Raw genomic sequence first — 17389 nt, forward strand, 5'->3', positions numbered from 1 at the left:
GGTGAGATGAGTTGTACTAACTGTAATGTAGCGTGGGAATCAAGGGGTGGGAGGAATAACTTGTTGAAAATGTACTTATAGGGGTTGGAAGTGGAATATGCATAGAGACAATTAGAAAAAAATATATATTTTATAGCTAACATTCCTGGTAATCAATGGGGTAATCTGGGTTTGAGCTGGGAAACCCAGTGTAAGAAGAAAAGTTATGCTGCAAGCCTGGAATCAGTGATGCGATGGAGATGGAAGAGGAGAAAAGTGCCTAAGTATGAGGAAAGGAGATGGGGAGATAAAGATGGACTATTCAGAAAAGTAGCAGAGCAATAGGAAGAAAGAGTAAGGAGAGGAGGAGAAAATAGGGAAGGGAGAGTAAAACCAAAGAGAAGGAAAAAAGCTCATAAGAGATTTGAGACAGTCAAAAGGAGTGTCCATGGGCAGTCTCAAACAAGTATCTGTGCCAAGAAGGAGGGCTTAGTTGCTGGGAAGCATCAGAGCTACACGAAGGGTCATTTCAGCTCAGCTTGAGTTTCAACTCAGGGTGGAATTGAGAAAATACCGAATAGACAGTGAAGAAGGAAAAGTACAGATCAGGATAATTTAAAATATCTTTCCACCAAAAACCTTTCTAGGCCAAAAAGCTCCAGGCAATACAGCTTCTCTGCTTTACAGTCACTTCCTTTGTTCCCATTTAATTCAAAGTCTCCTAATGCCCGGCCAGAGGTCTAAGCAGCATCCAGTCTTCCCAGCATCAATGTCCATTCTGTGCATTGCAGAAGGCAGTCTAGAGTCCAGAAGAGGCATCAGAGCTTCTGCACTTAGTAAAGTTGAGGTTGCTTTACATCATTATAAGGTCTGGGTCCTGACACTGAAATGTCTGACATGTGAGGAGCATCACCTTTATTTGTGGAATATGTTATTCAGTTTCAGCTTCTGAAATAGAAACTGCTTTGCCTTTGTCAACTGCATCTTTATTTCCGCTATGCATCAAAGGGCTGCTTGCAGGGTAGATGATCCACAGCATGAGGATAATAAAGAGATGGGCCAAACTAATCTCTGAAAAATCACTGGATTTATAGTCCCATTTTATTTAGAGAAAATCTGTAGTATCAGAGAACAGAGCTAAAACATCTCTTTCTATCAAGCATAAAACTGTCCTCGTTCTATTAATTGTGAATCCACAACACCCCCCCCCAAAAAAAAAAAAAAAAAAAAAAAAAGAGTTCAGATAAATATAATTAAACAAAACAGAGATTGAGAGTAGCAAAACGATGTGCAGTAGGAGAGCAGGAGATTGTGCTGGTGAGATCTGATGTCTGACCTCTCACATCAGACTTAGCTGGAAGTTTTTAAAAGATTCTTTATACCAGCAAGGACTCTTTCCATCAAAATCAGTGAACTGAGCTTTTGCTCTCACCATTTATCTACCACATACCAAAACTGTATTATTTGGATAGAATTAGCATGTGTCCTTCTGTGTCTTCAGCACACATTTCTAAGAGGAAAAGGGATTTGAAAGGAAAAAGGGAAAGTGACAAACGAAAAGAGACAGATGCTCTTTCTTGTATTTCTTGTATTCTTTTGTCAAAACTAAGGAGAGCTTCACCTGTGAACAGAAATACAATATGCCAGCATGTACAAAGGGCAAGTTCCACTTCTGTAATTCCTAAATATGAATAATAACAAGTCATAGAAGAGAAGCAGCTCACTGCCACTGCTTGCAGTCTGGCATAGGAGCTCATCTCCGTATAGACAAATACATCCCCTCCCAGAGCTGCATAGTATGTGATTCATGTCATCTCTGTTACTAATGGACGAGTTAACAAAAGTCCTAAATATCTTACAATTGAAATGTTCTAGAGAGGCAGCTCAGGATGGAGGGCACATTTTGCTGCCTTTACACTTTTTTCTTGGTGTGCAGAAGGCTGAAGAGCAAGACAGTGGACACTGAAATGTGCCTTTTTATAGATCTTTCTCAACAGTTCACCTTTTCCCCTGCAAAACTGTGGGCAAACAGTGCTAACATTTCCCAAATGAAAGCCTGGAAACTCACTTGGGAATAGATAATGTGGTTGAGGCTCAGGAATTCACCCCAGGGGAATTCCATTTGTGAGAACTTCTGTGGCAGGGCAGCACTGCTGTGAAGGCACTCACAGGCCTCATTTTAAGAATTACCACTTCCTCTAGAATTGAAAGCAAACAAGATAAAAAAGTATCTTAGTGACACTGCACAAATAATCCCTCTGCGGCCTCTGCTTTCAAACCGGGGTTTACAGTGGAATCTGGGGGAAGCAGGGAGCAGGAAGGGGAAAAAATAGATTTGGTCTTGATTTGAAAGCTCTACCAGGACGTACTAATCTTTTGCCACAGCATTTATTACTTAGTCGAGCATAATGTTTTCTTGTTAGTCTTCAAAATATATACCCAAATAAACATGAGGAACCAGATTCTCAGCTGGAGTAAATCAGCAGACAGTCACCGAAGCCAAGCAAGCCACACTGATTTATATCAACTAAGCATCTTGCTTATACTGTTCAAGCAGCAGCATACTAACCACATGCACTCTGAACTCTCCGTCTACCATCTGATGAAGAGTTGCAGTGTGATTAACTCTTACTACCCCACCATCAGTTGTATACAAGACTGTAGGCAAGTCACGGCTGTGACATTTGCATGAGTTCCTCTTGCCCTTGCCTAGAAGTAAAATAAGCAAACATAGCTTTGGTCATAATCAAAACCTCCTGTAAAACGTGTTTGGTTTTTTCATATATATGTATTGTAAGTTACATTGTATTTATACCCAAATCCACATGGCACCTTTCTAGGTGGGTCTGTTTCGAAAATCTGGAGTGAAGTCCCGAATTCAGGCCCTGCGTCAGATGAATGAGAGCTCCCCAGAAAATGTCAGCTATGAAGACCAGTCAGCATATGATGTGGCAGACATGGTAAAGCAATTTTTCCGGGACTTGCCAGAACCTCTCCTCACAAGTAAACTGGGAGAGACTTTTCTACACATCTACCAATGTGAGTTGCAGTATTTTTATTCCTATAAACAGCTCGAAGTTATTATAATCATAAATTGTAAAAAATTTTGATGTGTTAACACTGAGTGAGGTTCTTCCTGCTCACCTCCAAGATGTATAAAAGAACCTCTCTGTGCTCCACATCTATAGCTGAGAGATTTTCAGAACTGCCTAAAGGCTTCAGCATTAAAATACTAAGAACTTTAATGCAAAGACAGTGTTCAAACCTTAAGAAGCGTTGAAAATATTAACCTTACAATCAGAAAGATGCCAAAAGGACAGACAGGCCATAGATATAAACAGTGTGAATAGACTCCCATTTTTGTCACACTTCTTTAAATTGTGAGCCCATTTCATGTAGACCTCTAAATACAAGTTAGTCTTTCCAGCAAGAAGAGGTACTTGACCATGAGAACATGCAGCTGTGCAGTCCTCTTCGTTGCTGTGACTTGATTATTTGCCTTTTAATTATAGTCAATAAAATGTACATGGAAGCAACAAGCTACCTTCATTTACATCCTCAGCTTTTATGTAAAGATATCATAGAGAAAGCAAAAAGCCAAGGATTTCTTCTTTTCATCTCAGCATAAGCAGTCTTCAGCAAAACCTGAGACTCAAACGCATCAGAATGGTGAGAATCCATGTTAATCAGGAAACGACTGTGTATCTCTTGTCCAAACTGAGAAGTAAACAATGAAGAAAACACTGAAAAGCCAAAGGAATTAGAGATTTCCTGAGAATGTCCATTATGAAGGCCTATCAGTCATTACTCTGGGAGATACAAACAGGCGTACCCAGCCAGCCTAAGCCAAATAATTTGAAGTGCTAAAGAGATGTCTACTCTTTTCACTTGCAGATGTTTCAGCTGCTGTAACAATAGAAAGACATTTTAAACACTGTATTGTCCCAAGCTAAAGTATCTAAGTTACTTCTGTGCTTCCCTCTACTGTTAGAGCTGCCTGTGGTGCATAGTCACTAATTAATTTAATACCATGGTGTCTTTAAGCTGGTAGAGAAGTGCTGAGATCCTGCATGTGTGAGAGAGCACTGCAAATAAATTCAGTGGATTTTGTCATATGGAATGTTGTGGGACACACATGACCTGAAATAGTTGGTGTCCAGTCTTGGAGCATCATTTTGCCCTCTTCTTTCCTGCTCACAGGTTGCAGGACATGTCTGCCTGCAGATACATCACTGAGCTTTTTCAGACAAGCAACAGAAAACCTTGGTGCTCACAAAATGGCAATCACAATCGTTTCCGTCAGTGAAGTGGCCAAGGAGAAGATTATCAGCTAGAAGGACATGTTCTACATGTCCTTGGAAACGAACCACCTTTAAACTATTGTGTGACAAAAATTGGAAGAGTCCTATCTTGGCGTAGGAGTGATGCAGAAATACGGCAGATCTCAATGCCATCAGTGTTACTGGGTCCGTAGGAATCCCCATTTCCAAGTCCAGAGCCTGCCATTAGGATTCACAATGGCCAAGAGGCTGAACAGTGCAACATTGCTACCAGCCAACAAAAAATGCTGGAAAAAGGCGCCCGGACTGACTCTGTGACCCTATGTGGAGTTGCAGTGGGAAGTCTGAAGAAGTCTTTTTACACTAGTGGGAGTAAAAAGAAAGGCTAGGAAAGATATTCTTGAACTGCACAAGTGCTTAAAAGGATATTCGGAAATATTTGATCATGGGTCTGTTTAGAACAAGGTGGGAAAAGGAAAAAGTGGGCTTTTGTAGACACTGGAGAACAATGTTTGGATTAAAAACAAGTAGCAGTGTTTGTTTCCACTTGGACAACAACAAATATGTTTTTCTGTTTTAGATGGTACTGACAGAAGAATGTTGAAAATTACTGGGATACCAATTGTATTTCATAATGTCTGCAATTAAATAAGTCTGTAGCTGGGACTTTTTCTTCCCATTCATCCTGTTTAACAAATTATTAATGTGAGGTTAGAAGAGATTTTTTCCTCTCTTAGTTTGTTGGCAAGGGATTTCTGATTTTCTGGGAGTTACTGAACATCTTTTTCAGATATCCAGGACTTTTTTCATATACCCCAAATGGTTTGATTTCCTTTAAAACAGAGGAGTGGGGATGAGAAGATTAGTGTTGTAGTCTATGTGGCTTAGCACTGATGAAACTTTCTCCATTTTCCTAAAACCCTCCACTGCCTATTGTTTACAAACCTGTGGCTTGAAAGGTTGGCCAGTCTTCTCTATGTACGAGACCTGCCAGCACAGCAGGACAGATGGATGAGTACCAGGAGGGTATGTGGGATGAAGACAAGTTCCATGGATTTAGCAAAGGCTCCTCTGACTTCTCAGAAAGACCTGGCCTTGCCGCGTCTTGAAAATCAAAAACATTGCACTGTGTTCATTTTGTCACTCACATTTAAAAGCTTTTAAAATAAAGTGCTTGTGCAAGGCTAACAGGCAGAGCTTAAAAGCTGGCTGTTCCCTGTACTGTAATTCTGATTTTGTTGTTCTTCTCTTTGATTATATTGAGTGTATGTATTACCCAGAGGAGGGCTCCAAATCCAAACTGAGAAAACGTACGGGAGTTTTAGATATGAATTTGTCTGAGATGCTATTTAAGCATATCCATTACTGCTTTCACGAAAGTGTCTTACAGCTTAGGGCATAAGCGTAAGTATTTTCCTGAAGCTTCTCTAAGACTTGTGAACTGTCTTCTCAAGGGACAAAATAAACCCGAAAAGTAACAATTAAAGATATGAGTAGGTGCTCCTTTCATAAATTTTAAATGAAGTTCAGACTTTTCTTGTGAAACACCTTTTGAAACGAAATGAGGAATGCCATCAGCTGGCTAGGCAAGCTGTGTGTGATGGAAGAGCAGACACCACAGCCTTCCAGCAGCCAGCTGGTCTTCGCCCCTTCATCCCCTGTCATCTGCCTCTTCAGAAAGCCATTCCCAAAGTGTGAATTCTTGTTAACAGGATAGAGTTAACCCAGCTATCTTGGTGTTAGATAGAGTCAACACAATTAGCCGGTTGTCTTCCAGGCTCCGTATTTGATCCTGCAATTAACCCTGCTGAATGTTGTTGCTTTTCCACAGACGTCCCCAAGGAGCAGAGGCTGCAGGCGGTGCAGGCGGCCATCATGCTGATGTCAGACGAGAACCGGGAGGTTTTGCAGACCCTGCTGTGCTTCCTGAGCGATGTCACCTCCGTGGAGGAGAATCAGATGACTCCTATGAACATAGCTGTTTGTCTGGCCCCTTCCCTCTTCCATCTCAACATAGTGAAGAAGGAAAGCTCTCCAAGGTAAGTTTCTTCTTAGCACTATAAATAGGCATGTCCTTAACACGAGAGGATGCTTCCAGTGTTTCTAAAGGCCTACAGGCTAACATTTTCCAAAGTGTCTGCTTTCCACGACACGATACGCAGGGCATGGCTTCAGCAAGAGGGGAAAGCCGATACTGCAGAGCCAGCAGCACACTTGCATATGCACAGAAGGTGTTTTCGCAAGCCCAGCAGGGTGTTTCTGTCTGTGCAGTGTGAATATGCAAGTGCTGGCTTTTCATGCAAAATTTCAATGACACACTAGTGAGTTTTGCATAAGTAATGTTGGCTTCTGAGAAGGAAAAGGGGCCGATTTTGCTCTGGTTGAAGTCAAGGACTAACCATGTTTTGCTCAGTTTTCACATGTCCTTTTTCAGTGAATGTTACAAGGTGTAAAGCCGTATCCTTGATAGAGCCAGTGGGTGTTTGCAGAAATGAAGCGCGACGCTTGTTAAGGGAACACCAGGCACAGGCAGGACAAGTGTGGGACTGTAGAACAGGAAATCCTGATCCCACTTGTATCACAGAGTTTATTTCAGGCTGTGTTAAGGTGATGTGTAACACGATGAGTGTAGCTTAAGCAGGGCATAGGCCCCACTAAACATAAGCGGCCCCAGCTTGATGTCCCTTCTGAGATTTTTTCCGGCTTTTACCTTTGCTGCAGTAATATTTTAGATAAACATTTCTCTTTTAAAAAAGGCCCAGTGGTCTGAACAATCTTTGTGATAAACACGAGTTAAAGATAGACATTTCACTCTGGTGTTAAGAACATCCTGCAGCTATGTTTGCTTTCATATTAAAAAGACTCAGCTCTTTTTACCTGAGACACTGAATTCAATTACAGAGTAATACAGAAAAAATATGCAACAGGGAAGCCAGATCAGAAGGACCTCAGTGAAAACTTGGCAGCTACTCAGGGACTTGCTCACATGATAATGGAATGCAACAAACTTTTTGAGGTGAGTGAGAGACTCAAACAGCATTATTCATGGACACATAATGCAGTATCCTTTGAAGTATTTATGTTCATGCTTACATTTTCTATCTGCTATTAGCACGGAGATTGATGGTGCTTCACTTATTTGTAAACCTGCTCCATCTAAAATTTATTTATCTCATTTCTTCATGACTGTTCCCTACTAGCAGTTGAAGGTGCAACTATTAAAAATGCAGAGTAATTATCTGTGGCAGTTTTCAACCCAAATTACAGGATTAGGAAATTTTAGTTTAATTAAAATCAAAATCTGCTGTTTTAACATTTCATTTTATTATAAAGCTTATAGTGCCTCAATTAAGACTAATCCATCTCAAGAAGAATAGCTGATACTTTTTTTTGTGTGTTATGCAATAAAGTTAAAATCACGCAGGGAGATGCAGCCATTCCTTGAGCTACTTTCACTGCACGTATAGGAGAGGTAATGCTTATAACTCCCTTCCCCAAGAGCACAAAGCAACATTTCTAGGGGAGTGATGCAGTTGTATTGACATAGAGTTGATCAGTCTAATGTGGTTCTGCCTGAGTAGTGCTATTCTGCCCCATTGACTGTTCCATTATATTGCCTTGATTTCTCAGCTTGTGTAATAAGAAAAGGCAGAAATAGGTAACCATTTCCCTGATTGTCGGCTCGTTGCAATTGGATGCTAAGTGGTCCATCAGCCTAGAAAGCACTGCTTTAAGGAAAAGTTCTCAGCAGGAGTTTTTCCCTGTGTGCTTTCTCCCACCTCCGTGGCGCAGGTCCCACACGAGATGGTAACCCAGTCCCGAAACTCCTACATTGATGCAGAAGTGCATTCTCCCACCCTGGATGAACTTGGGAAACAAGTAGATGAGGAAGGAGGGAGCTACCAGACGTACCTTGAAAGTCTCATGCAGAATCTCCAGAAAGAAGCAAAAGAGAAATTCAAAGGATGGGTCACTTGTTCCAGTATGGAGAACACAGAACTCGCCTACAAAAAGGTAATTTGTGGAGACACGGAAGAGGCAGTAAACACAAAAAAGTGAAACACACCCTACCTGTGGGACCCACCAGCTTGTTGCATGACTAAACCCTTCCGTCTGCTGATGCAGATGATTTTTTAAAAGACCACTAAAACCCATTAAAAATGTAATGTAATAGTGATCCAAGTGGGAGATACCAGGACGAGGCACACAAAACAACCTAAGGTCTCAAAAAAATGGATGAAGTGATGCAGCCAACAATGCAATTGGAGAGAGGGCTGGGAGTTAACATATAACATTACCGGGATAAGATTTTGACTGGAAGAGACAATTTCTGACTGTTGCCTGTTCTTTGCCAGCAGTTCAGAGCACACAGTCAGAAGAAAGGTATTAAAAAGCTCTTCAGACTACATATTGTCTTGTTCTTGTTTCCAGTGCATTTTTGATAACTGCAGCCTTTATTGAAATTTCTCAAGCTGCTCCAGTCTCGGTCACTCCTGCAGGGAAAGCCAGACGGCTGCAGACAGAAGGTGCTGCAGGGTCCCTGCAGGCAGTGGGAGGCCAGGAGTGCTCAGCATGGAGAAGAGGAGGCTCAGGGGGATCTCATCCGTGTCCCTAAAATCCCTGAAGGGAGGGTGCAGAGAGGCCGGAGCCAGGCTCTGCTCAGTGGTGCCCAGTGCCAGGACAGGAGGCCATGGGCACAGCCGGGCACCCAGGAGGCTCCCTCTGAGCACCAGGCAGCACTGCTGTGCTGGGCGGGTGACGGAGCCCTGGCACAGGCTGCCCAGAGAGGCTGTGGGGTCTCCTCCTTGGGGAGCTCCAAAAGCCGCCTGGACGTGGGCCTGGGCAGCCTGCTCTGGGTGTCCCTGCTTGGGCAGGGGGGGTACCAGGGGCTTCCACGGGCCCTGCCAGCCTCAGCCATCCTGTGGCTCTGTGATTCTGTGAAAGCCACTGGAAGGGGTGTGGGATCTGGGTGGTAAGGGGACAGGAGGCATCATTTCCCCTGTTAAGTTCTATTCCTCTGTTAGGACAAAGAAATCACAATTCTGATTTACAGTCAGCTTCTGTGCATGCCTCCTCCAGGGAGGCACTGCAGGAGGTTGAGGAGGCAGGGCTCAGGTGGGAGTAAGATGTGGGAGTGGGGAGGGAGTGAATGGGGCACAAGCATTGAATCAAGCACATGGGAGACTGTAGAGGGGACTGGGAGCAGCCTAGGTCTGGGGCAAGAAGACTGGAGAACTGACAGCTATGGGGAGGAGGAGTTATAACAACATAAAATAATTTAAAATAGGATATGTGGCAGCTGGGTTTCTGGAGACACAATCCTGTGTCTGTGAGAGGTGCTGGGGGGTTCTGGAGCACTTGAAGTCATATGTGAAGATGCCAGGAAAGCAGGGCTTGCAAGATCCAGATAATTTGTTTGCTGCCTGAAAGACAACAACCCTGAAATTATGCAGAAATGTACGTGTGTCATTTAAGATACTCATCTTACACATAACCCAGCACTTTGCACTCCCCTTACTGCATGCTGTAGAGGTGTAACAGGAGCCATGAGCTAGTAAGATCTGGCAAAGAGTTTGTGTGTTCCTTCTTGGAAAGGTGCTTTCCCAATACATCCCTTGCAGCTATTTTGAGGAGGAAACATCTGTGTATCTGACACAGAAGTGAATCAACATGTTTTCTTCTTCTTCAAGTTCCGTTCTTCCACTAATTAGCCAGGCAGGCTGGCCCTCAGTCCCAGCCACTGCCCAAGGTGGTGGCTTCATTTCAGACCAGTGTTTCAGTCTGTCCTTTCATCTGTTTTCAGTCCTACACGCACATATTCATTGCACTTCGGATGCTTGAGGTTGAAACAGCATCTGTCACACCACACATAATACAGCAGCTCTGCTGGCACAATGAGAACTGGTCCAGATACACGTGGCTGTGAGAGCAGAAGTATGGTTATCACTTCATTTTCCATCCGGGACTAGTGTGCAGATGTTTTCACATGCAGAAGAGGAGCAGCAATAGCAATAATAGCGATGATTAGCAGGGAAATTTGCATGCTCTTAAGCTTCATCTTAAGCTCAAGTGGGATACCCATATCAAGATTTTGTCCTGTTACTCTGTGCTGAATATTTGCATATAAATCATGGGGTTTTATGCTCTTTATGCTTGTTTTACTCCAGGTTGGGGATGGGAACCCTCTGAGGCTTTGGAAGGCGTCAGTGGAAGTGGAGGCCCCCCCGTCAGTTGTCCTGAACCGAGTGCTGAGAGAACGGCACCTCTGGGATGAGGACTTCTTGCAGTGGAAGGTGGTTGAGAGCCTCGACAAGCAGACAGAAGTTTACCAGTATGTTTTGAACAGCATGGCTCCTCATCCTGTCCGGGATTTTGTTGTCCTAAGGTAAGCTAAGGGCACTTCTCCAGTAGCTTTGCTTCCTGCACTGCGGACCAGGAAGATCTGTTCTTATCTCACCTCAGCCTTAGCATCTGTAAATGGTGCGTTGAGAACTCTACTTCTGGGCAGCAGCATTTATTTGAAATTAAAATTGTACACCTAGAGCATGGTGACCTTTTCTCTGATGTAATTTGAGCAGCACATACTCCTGAGGCCATAAATATCATTTATTCCTTAGAACAGATGCCTGATAATAGCTGCTGTTCTCTTAGCTTTGTTTGTTGTCAAAACAGTGCAAACAGAATCCAATTGTTTTTTACCCTGCTTCTGCTGTTCTCTGGAGACTGTTTGATGTTTAAGAGCCAAATGTTCAGTGAAGAAGATAGCGATGCTTTTAAGCAGAGCTTCTTATATGGTCCCTATATAAGTTGTTATTTTAGATTTGAGGTTGAAGACTTTGTAGACCAAGAAATGCTAACCCATAAAAATCACAGCGTGGAAATGAACAGAAGAGTAGATTTGCGTTCTGAGCCTTTTCCAGGGGCTGAGATCTCTCAAAGAAAAGGATCACAATATATCAATATTCCAAATTCAGACCCAGTTCTGCCCCTATGTGCACATACTGAGCAGACCAAAAAAATTCCTCTCATGTACATCCTGCCTTTGAAATCCCGGCCCCTTGCTTGCTAGGGGCTATTGTGGAGCTGCTGACATATTTCACTTGCAGGGTCAGTCCTACAGTTACTTATTTCAGGATAATTTTGTGCGTTCCCATTCTTGGTCACTGCTTTCTTTGACTGAAATGATGTGCCAGACAAATACTAAGCAGTTTTGACAATGGAAATAGTCCAGTGAGTCAGAATTACATTAGAGGGAACAAAGATTGAAGGAAAAAGATGAACCCAATAAAATATAATTTCAATAGTACATCCCTTTTATGAACTTCAGCATTCTCTTCAAGAATGATGACATGCAGATATTGTTGGAATAAGGGAAGAATTATTGGAACTCTTAGATGAAGATTTTTAAAAAATTTCTATAAGTCTTCACAATGTGAAAACTAGTCTTTCCATTGCTCTATCTCTTCTGCCTTCCTACAGAATATTGGGCTACATTAATTTTACAATTAATTTTCTTAAATAATATTATCAATTTGTACAAGTGATAAATTTGGCCCTCTGCGCAGCACCCAGAAGATTGTCAGGGAGCGGCAGGGAGGTTTTGATGACCATAATTCTATCCTCTTATTTGCCACTTAATTCACTATTAGGTTTCATGGTGTTTTATGTTCTTTAAAGACCTGCTGTGCAGTCGTATCAGTTAAAGGAAAATCTTGCCATCAAGTCCTCATTCTTTTCACTAACCCAGGCAGAATGACCCCCAAGGACTGAAATATATATCATAAAACAGAATCCTGGTGGGTTTTTAAGGGCTGGAAACAGCCATCAGGCAGATCTGACACTTTCTGTTGTTTATCTCTTTTGATTTATATCATTATGTCTAGAACAAGGTTAGCCAGTGATATCGCGGTCAATTTGATACATTATGATTGGTGGGAAGCGCACAGTGAAATTATAATTCACCTCTGGGGACACGAATACGTGTATTTTAAAGGACTGCCTTCTCCCCTTCCCAGTCAAACTGGTGGTTGTGAAAAGATAAAAATGTAGTTCTTTGGTTTCTAATTCAGCAGTCATGATGAGAAGACTGGGCTCCCTTGAGGAGACTATACGGGTAAAAGTACAGGGCCAGTGTTTCATATGCCAGGGATCTGAAGCAGCTCTCAGCTGCCCTGCACATACATCACTTTTCATTAAAGGTTCCTCAGGTGTTTAGTGTTAGTCAAGCATTACAGCACATCTGTATGTTAGATGTTGTACCCATTTTTATTACCGTAAGATATTTATAGGGAAGTATAGCGACCAGCTTAAAACCATACAACCAAGAGTAGGAAGTTTTCTGAAATCTCACATCTTTTTCTACTTCAGAGATGGTGCAACTAAGTGTCATGTAGTTACCAAAATAATGTGGTCGCAGCTAAGCACGGTGCAGGCAGTGGCTCAGCATCTCACTGGAGATGTCTCCCCATGTGCTGCATCTCCTAAGATAGCTCGTCATTTTTATTAAGGCACATACACATGCAAAACCTTCTGAAATCAGTCTCTTCCTACATTTTCTTGAATAACAGCTCAATTTCATATAAAAAACGCAGAATGGTAAAGCATCTGCTGAAGAACAAATTTCATCAGTCCTTAAAAGCAGCTTACCTGCTTCCCAAGGTGCCATAATCCCCATCTCACACAGTCCGTGACAAGGTGATGCACATCATGCAGTACAGTGGAAATTTCTTATTTCTTCCCACAGCATGGTAAAAGAATATAATCTTGTGAGATCCCAGGCAGATGAGAAAGATGTGAGATACCAGAAAATGGAGAGAATGCTAACAGAACAGGAAAAATATGTTAAGTATTAAAGTCTAGATCTCTTGAACCTGTGAAAAACATCTGTACAGTCTGTCAGAGAGGCTAGAAACCTGGGAGAGGAAAAAATGAAACAAGTGACAGTGCTCAAAATAAAAATACATCTTAACAGGCCAGCCCTTAAACCTGACTGCTTGAGGAAAGAAACACACTGGTAATAAGGAAACAACTACCTATAATTGGCTGACAAATGCGGTGACACGTTCATGAAATTTTACAGTTATAGTACTTTTTCCTGTGTAAAATTTCCTCAGTAGTTGTGTAAAGTTGGCGAAAGAAAATGTGCTTTTGTGCTCCAGAAAATGCCCCTTTCCTCCTGAAATGGAAGAGAGCATTCAGCACAGATCCTGGAAGGAGGGGTAGAAAAATACCACTTTTTCAGGGCCTGCAAAAATGTGTTGGTTCTTGCTGTGTGGCATTGGAAAGGAGAAGCTTTCCAACGAGATGTCTCTTTTTGGAGTAACAGTGAGGAGGAGGGAAGCAAATGGATGATGCCTTTGGGTGTGCCTGGGTGATCCGTCCCTCTCTATGGGGTAGTTGGCAAGGATTTGGGTTCAGATGTTTGCTTCATAGCAAACCAAAGCCTACCTAAGGAAAGGAAGCGTCAACTTTGCTGTCATTCCTAAGCAAGTTAACATGAAATTTCAGCCTTTGGCTAGTTCAACAAATTAGCCATGGTAAGAATATTTTGCCAGTGCTGCTCAGAGTGTGGAGAGGCAAATGACAACCGTGTAATTGTCACCAGCCACCTCGGGAGACTTTCCTCAGCTGCTGTGCATCAGTGGATATTAGCAGCAGAACATCCTGCTAAAATGTGCTGCCTTTATACTTATCATCACCAAGAGTATTGCACGTTAGCGCCATTGATTGAATAAATGCACATCATTAAATTTGGATGTCCTCAAAACATGTCCTAGGAGTTTCAGGAGACAGTGTTGGTAGCAGTGAGGATTTCTGCTGTGCTAAACTGTATTTGCTGCTCTGTAACAGCCTGCATGGGTGCAGTGCAACATTGCAGCCTTTGCTGGATGGCTTGTGCTCACTTTATGGCCTTCCCAAAACTTAGGAAAATGGGCTATTTCCTACCCAAATGCTAATAACGTTGATGGAGTGGTGCTGTATCCCAGCCACTACTGTGCTGCACGTCATATGAATTTCCAGTCCTGCAGTAATTCAATTTGTTTGGAATCAGAGTGGATTAACATTTAGCAAGTCAGATACATGGGCAGAGTGACTGCCTGTCCATCTGCAGAAGGCAAAAGGCTGTGTCATGCCCTCTAACACATGATGGTTACAAAATCCTTGTGAGGACAAGCACAATTTCTCCATCTGGAGCCAGCAGCAATGTCAGTGAGTGGCAGTTCCACATCAGGCTCGGATTCCCAGCTTGGTGGCGGGCAGCAGAACCAGGTGCACATCGCCTTTCAGGAAAACAATGTAAATAGCACTGATTGCAAGATCCCTCCCTGAGCCATCTCAGCAGGTGGGTGTTTGGGGGGGTTGATTTGCCTACTCCTGTACCAAAGTATCCTAACCTCTGAGCATTTCTCATTAAAATTATGGTACCCACCATTAAAATTAATACATTTCCAGGAGGGAAATCTAACAACTGAGCTTGATAGATGTCTGTGGCCTGTCTTGAGCAACAATCCTAACAAACTTGGTACACAAAACTCCTCCAGGGACACCTAGGACATCACAGGCATCATCTCTATAAGCAAAGTCAGTTAACGTGCCTCTGAGAACTGCTCAGCTTCCCACCTTGTGGGAAAATGGACACCTTGTGTGGGTTTCATGGCTACCTATCTCTGAAAATTGCCCACCTCAGTCTTGTCCAATCTACACCATGTTTGTGTGCCAACACTGTATTTTAACTTAAATATGTGTTTTCTCCCACTATTGTGTTTTCCCCTGCTTATATTTATATATACATATTTATATATATTTATGTAATAGTCTCTTGTTGGTGTTCTGAGATGTGGCTCTTTGGCCTTACAGGGACAAGCAGAAAAACAAACTGTAACTTTAACTCTGGTTCTTACTTGTATGCCCAAAAGCCTACTGACTAAAGCAATTTCATCCTGAATGTGTTGCTGCAGGACATGGAGGACGGATTTGCCAAAGGGAATGTGCATGCTGGTTGCCATCTCTGTGGAGCACGAAGAGGCTCCTCCTATGGGAGCCGTGCGAGCCATCGTGATGGACTCTCAGTACTTGATAGAGCCATGTGGCTCAGGAAAAGCCAGGCTGACCCATATCTGCAGGATTGACCTGAAGTAAGTACCCTGCCTGCAAAAAGCAGATGTCCATTCAGCAGGGCAAAAAAACACCAGCTCAAAGAGGGGAGGTGCAGGGAACAGAGGGCATGGTTAACATAGCTTTGCTGCTTTGGAGTCCTCTTGTGGTCTTTTGTGTCCACCAAGCTCATTTCTGTGTTCAGCATCTACTGTCATTATAATGTGATCATAGAAATAAAATCTGGTTGTTTGATTACTGCAAAGGAGCACTGCAGAGTATGCTTCCAATGACAAGTATTCAAATTCCCCAACACCACCACAGGCAGCAGGGAGTAGGGGGCATGGCAAGCCCACTCCTGTGGAGCATAGTTCGTGAGTATTTGAATTTCTCAATAACTGTGTCTTTCCATTTCTTCAGAGGACATTCCCCAGAGTGGTACAACAAAGGCTTTGGACATCTGTGTGCAGCAGAAGTTGCCAGGATCAGAAACTCATTTCAGCCTCTGATTGCCGAGGGACCAGAAACAAAAATCTGAGGAAGTGTTCCTGGAAATGTGGACATGTAAATCAGGGTATGGCCAGAGAACAGGAAGACAGAAAGCAAAGACCTTATTTAAGTTACAGAAGGCTGACCAGACCTGGGTCTGTACAAAGGAGACAAAGGAATTTTATAGGAAAGTTCTTTTATTCTGGAGACTGCTCCCACATCCCTTCTGTATTAAGTTCAGTTATTGAAGTAGATCTTTCCTCAAAGAGCTTTTATCTTTATTACTTTGAAATCAGACTATTGCCATTACTTGTGTGTTACATAACTCTGGTATTTAAAGGCTTCTGAGAAGCATATTTTAATTGTAAATAATTTATGTACAGTGTGTATATATTTATCTATATTATATCTATATATAAGTATATGTATAAATTAATTATTTTGTATATAACTCAGTGCTTTGTAGAGGAAATCACTTGCATCAGTTGGACCTTAAATGAATCCATCACTTGTTTCTTAGTGTGTCACTGCTACATAAGCTGTTTGCTATTATCACAGGGCTACCAGACATAATCCGTGTGATAACAGAAACGTCTGTTCTCGAATTTGTTTTGTGTTTGTGTGCTACGAGAAGGTACCTAGAAATAGATGTAGGAGGAATTAAAAGAGCTAAGGAGGAGAGAGGTTGTTGTATGTTTAAAAATAATGAGGAGAGGATCCGTTTCAGCAAATAAAATATGTGGAAATGTAACTGAGATAGACATTTTGAAGGCTGTTTATATTCAGCTGCAGAAAGCCTGTGACTGTTAGCACAAGATATCATCGAAAACTTTCCTATTGCCTTAATTAATGGTGTATCTGCCACTAGAGAACCTCACTATTTGCAGTGTTCAAAGTATCTGCTTTTTCTTAAAAAGTACAAGATAACGCCATGTGTACTGAGGTGTCTGAAATCAGACTGCTAAGTTACTAAGCTGTAAATCTTTTGTTTAGCATTTTGTCTAGGCTCTGAGTAAGCGTTTCTGTCTTGTTCTTTCCTTCTTCCATAGAGACGGCTAATTATTAAGAAGCTCCAAAGCAGATTTTCCACATCCAATGGACACAAAGATGTGCAGATGAATAAATACCATGCCTTTTAATACTCATACTATAAAAGTAACTGAACTTTTTAAAGCTTTTAAACACATCTCAGAGATTTAAAAGATTAAATGCAGGATATGCTAGGGAAGATCGCTTTTATAGTAACAGCAAGCATTTTTGTATTATATTGCACTGATCTGCATGATCCTGCCTCTGTATGCATTGGTCGGAGCAGGATCAGCCCTGACTATGAGGAGTAGGAGCCATTTAAGCCTGTTATATCATTTCATTTTCAGGGACCTATTATTTTGCTAATGGAAGAATGCTTTAAAAGTAATACTAAGGATTTGTTGATGTTACCATTGAGGCAGGGTTCTCTTTTTTTTTAACTAACCTAAGACCAAAAGTGATATTACATCTATGATTCAATAAGAATGTACAAGCCTGTTAATACTGTTCTTCATTAA

General features: G+C 42.1%; 1 protein-coding gene across 14 annotated transcripts in view; it reads left to right on the plus strand.

Moving 5' to 3' along the window:
* Positions 1–17389, plus strand: part of STARD13 (StAR related lipid transfer domain containing 13) — a 291838-nt gene extending 274449 nt beyond the window's left edge. For all 14 annotated transcript variants that reach the window (XM_072032613.1, XM_072032611.1, XM_072032615.1 and 11 more), the window contains 7 exons: positions 2820–3018; positions 6091–6298; positions 7161–7275; positions 8052–8273; positions 10427–10644; positions 15218–15394; positions 15774–17389. In XM_072032613.1, coding sequence (XP_071888714.1) covers positions 2820–3018; positions 6091–6298; positions 7161–7275; positions 8052–8273; positions 10427–10644; positions 15218–15394; positions 15774–15891 — 1257 coding nt within the window. In that variant the 3' untranslated portion in view covers positions 15892–17389. The remainder of the gene's footprint in view (positions 1–2819; positions 3019–6090; positions 6299–7160; positions 7276–8051; positions 8274–10426; positions 10645–15217; positions 15395–15773) is intronic.

This window comes from Anas platyrhynchos, chromosome 1 (genome assembly GCF_047663525.1).
Source record: "Anas platyrhynchos isolate ZD024472 breed Pekin duck chromosome 1, IASCAAS_PekinDuck_T2T, whole genome shotgun sequence".
NCBI lineage: Eukaryota > Metazoa > Chordata > Aves > Anseriformes > Anatidae > Anas > Anas platyrhynchos.